This window comes from Seriola dumerili, unplaced genomic scaffold (genome assembly GCF_002260705.1).
Source record: "Seriola dumerili isolate Sdu_G_001 unplaced genomic scaffold, Sdu_1.0 BDQW01001022.1, whole genome shotgun sequence".
Classification (NCBI taxonomy): Eukaryota; Metazoa; Chordata; class Actinopteri; order Carangiformes; family Carangidae; genus Seriola; species Seriola dumerili.
Genome location: NW_019175277.1, coordinates 15,019 through 17,310, shown reverse-complemented (window position 1 = coordinate 17,310; position 2,292 = coordinate 15,019). Strand labels below are relative to the sequence as shown.

The 2,292-nt window shown below is 40.1% G+C and overlaps 1 protein-coding gene across 1 annotated transcript in view; it reads right to left on the bottom strand.

The window, feature by feature from the left end:
• Window positions 1-669: 669 nt before the first annotated feature.
• LOC111237610 (V-set domain-containing T-cell activation inhibitor 1-like) overlaps window positions 670-2,292 on the bottom strand; it is a 10,561-nt gene continuing 8,938 nt past the window's right edge. Inside the window, exons 2-3 of the mRNA XM_022766766.1 lie at window positions 1,579-1,905; window positions 670-913 (exon numbers count right to left, since the gene is read on the bottom strand). Coding sequence (XP_022622487.1) covers window positions 741-913; window positions 1,579-1,905 — 500 coding nt within the window. The 3' untranslated portion in view covers window positions 670-740. The remainder of the gene's footprint in view (window positions 914-1,578; window positions 1,906-2,292) is intronic.

Sequence of the window (2,292 nt, the reverse complement as noted above, 5' to 3'; positions counted from 1 at the left end):
TATTTGACCAATGATGTTCAGTATCTCTGAAATCAGGAAACACCCAGGAAAAAAACAAATCAATCAACATCTTTCTACGACCTAAAGTGACGAATATAACTGTCTTTAAACTCTACCAGCCAATCAGAAGAGCGCATAATTTAAGGCGCTTCAAGTACCTTTGATTGACAGCTACAATCATCCAATAGGAAGTCAGCACCGTGAAAACACTCTGAGTTTGTAGCCGGTAAAATTACCTGCCTGACCATATATGGAAGTTAATGTAGTTGGACTCTCTGTGGTGGAGGGACACCGACACAACAGAGAAACTTTATTATCAGTCAAAAGAGACACGATTCAATGAAACTAAATATGTAAATCTTTATCTAAATATTAACAACAGCTTCTTTTAGTCAACTTTAACATTTAGGGACATTTTTCAGAGTCATAAAAGACATTTATCTTCATTATTTGGTGACTTTGGAGAGGTTTTATAAAGCTCTGTAGTCATCTGATGGAGATGCTCTGTACTGCACTTTCTGAAATATCTCAGAGACACTTCTGTCTATCAACATGAAATTTGGTACGAATATTGTAGACAAGTTGATGAAGAGATCCTGTGAATTTCAGCCTTATGGTCCATATTATAACCAATTTACTGAATTTTGAAAAAATAATTCAAATATAAAAAACAAGACATTTTTACTTTATTCTATGTGTGATCCTTAACACATCCATCTATGTTTGGGGTAGAAATAAGACTAACACAACATAAGAGACCACAGTGTTTCCTTTGCAGTGATGCTGAGGACATGCATCAGTTCTTCATCATCTCTGAACAGGAGAACATTGAAGATGAGTGTATAAACAGGTGGAAATGCACATGACTGTAATGAGCCATAAGAGGTTAAGATAAAGCGCTCTGGGTCAGGATCTAAAGGGAAAAACACAACATCATTATGTTAGAGTGATTGTGTGATATTAATAAACATGCCAGACCTGCAATATTTAAAAAAGGATTATTTTACCCCGTTTGGTGAAAATAATTTCTAATCTAAAACGTGGTGAGGTAAAAAGATTATCTGGCGTCACTGAGGCTGACATACTGGTTCTGGATAAATGTTGTCACATATAATATATTAATATTTAAAGTGGAACTCCACAGCTTGTATTAAGAAATGTGGAGCTGCACTGACCTCTACAGGTCAAGAAGTAGACTACAATACCCATGATCACAGCTGGGTGCGGTCAGGTGTGGTCTGTTGTACCTGTGACCACAGACAGGTGTTATGTAGCAGTGTGCTAAAGCCCAACACCACATCTCTGCTGCACAGAGTCACAATCACAGAGTTGGCAGCACAATAGTGACCTGGATGTATTTACTTATATCTTAAGTACTGGAGCATGTTGGGGAGAAGTGGGTGGGATTTCCCTGCATGCTCTGAAGCGATGTGTTTACTGCCGTTCTCCATGTTATCTTAATGTTATCTGTCACTAGTGTCACTGTTCTGGACAAATACTCTGAACTGTTCCTGGTAGATTAAAGTCCCTTTGTGGAAAAAGCATCAGTCTTCCAAACTGTTTTATAAACATACTCACCTACAACAAGTCGAAGGTGGGAAACTTGTTTTCTTGGGAAAGCACAGGTGTAACTTCCATTGTCAGCCATCTTTGTGTTGTGGATCTTAATGGAGGCGTTGCCGTACTTCAGTTCATCTTCAAAGTGAAAAACTCGTCCATTGAACTGTTCATCTTGACCCGTGCGGCCCTTGTTGTAATGATGGCCAGCATCGTACAGGAAAACCTCCTTGTCACCGTCTTTCTTCCAGTCAAAGACCATTTTCTCAATGTTCTCCTTGGTGCTGAGGGAACAGGGTAAGATGGCGTCACTTCCTTCTTCCACGGCCACAGTGATGACGCTTGGTCCTGGAAGACACATAAAATGTACATGTGTCAGTTACTCTGAAGCACCAGTTTACAAGCTGTTCAGTCAAAATACTGAGGTGACTGAGACACACTGCAGCTCATGAAAACACCCACAAACAACAAAACACAAGGACATGAACAAACTCTCTGACCCAAAGAAGGAGCTTCATTGGTCAGAGGTTAAAGAAATACACAGAGGCAGAACAAAACTACACACAATCCATTAAAGGATCACAAGATGGTGTCTGTGGAATCAGTGAGCTCTGGCCTGCGACAGACTGACACCTGAACACCAGGTGTTGCAACTGTGAGTTCATGAAAACCTCCTGCACCCTGTTCGTTCAGAATTCTTTACTCGTTTGGTTCTGTCGATTCTTGTGACCTCTA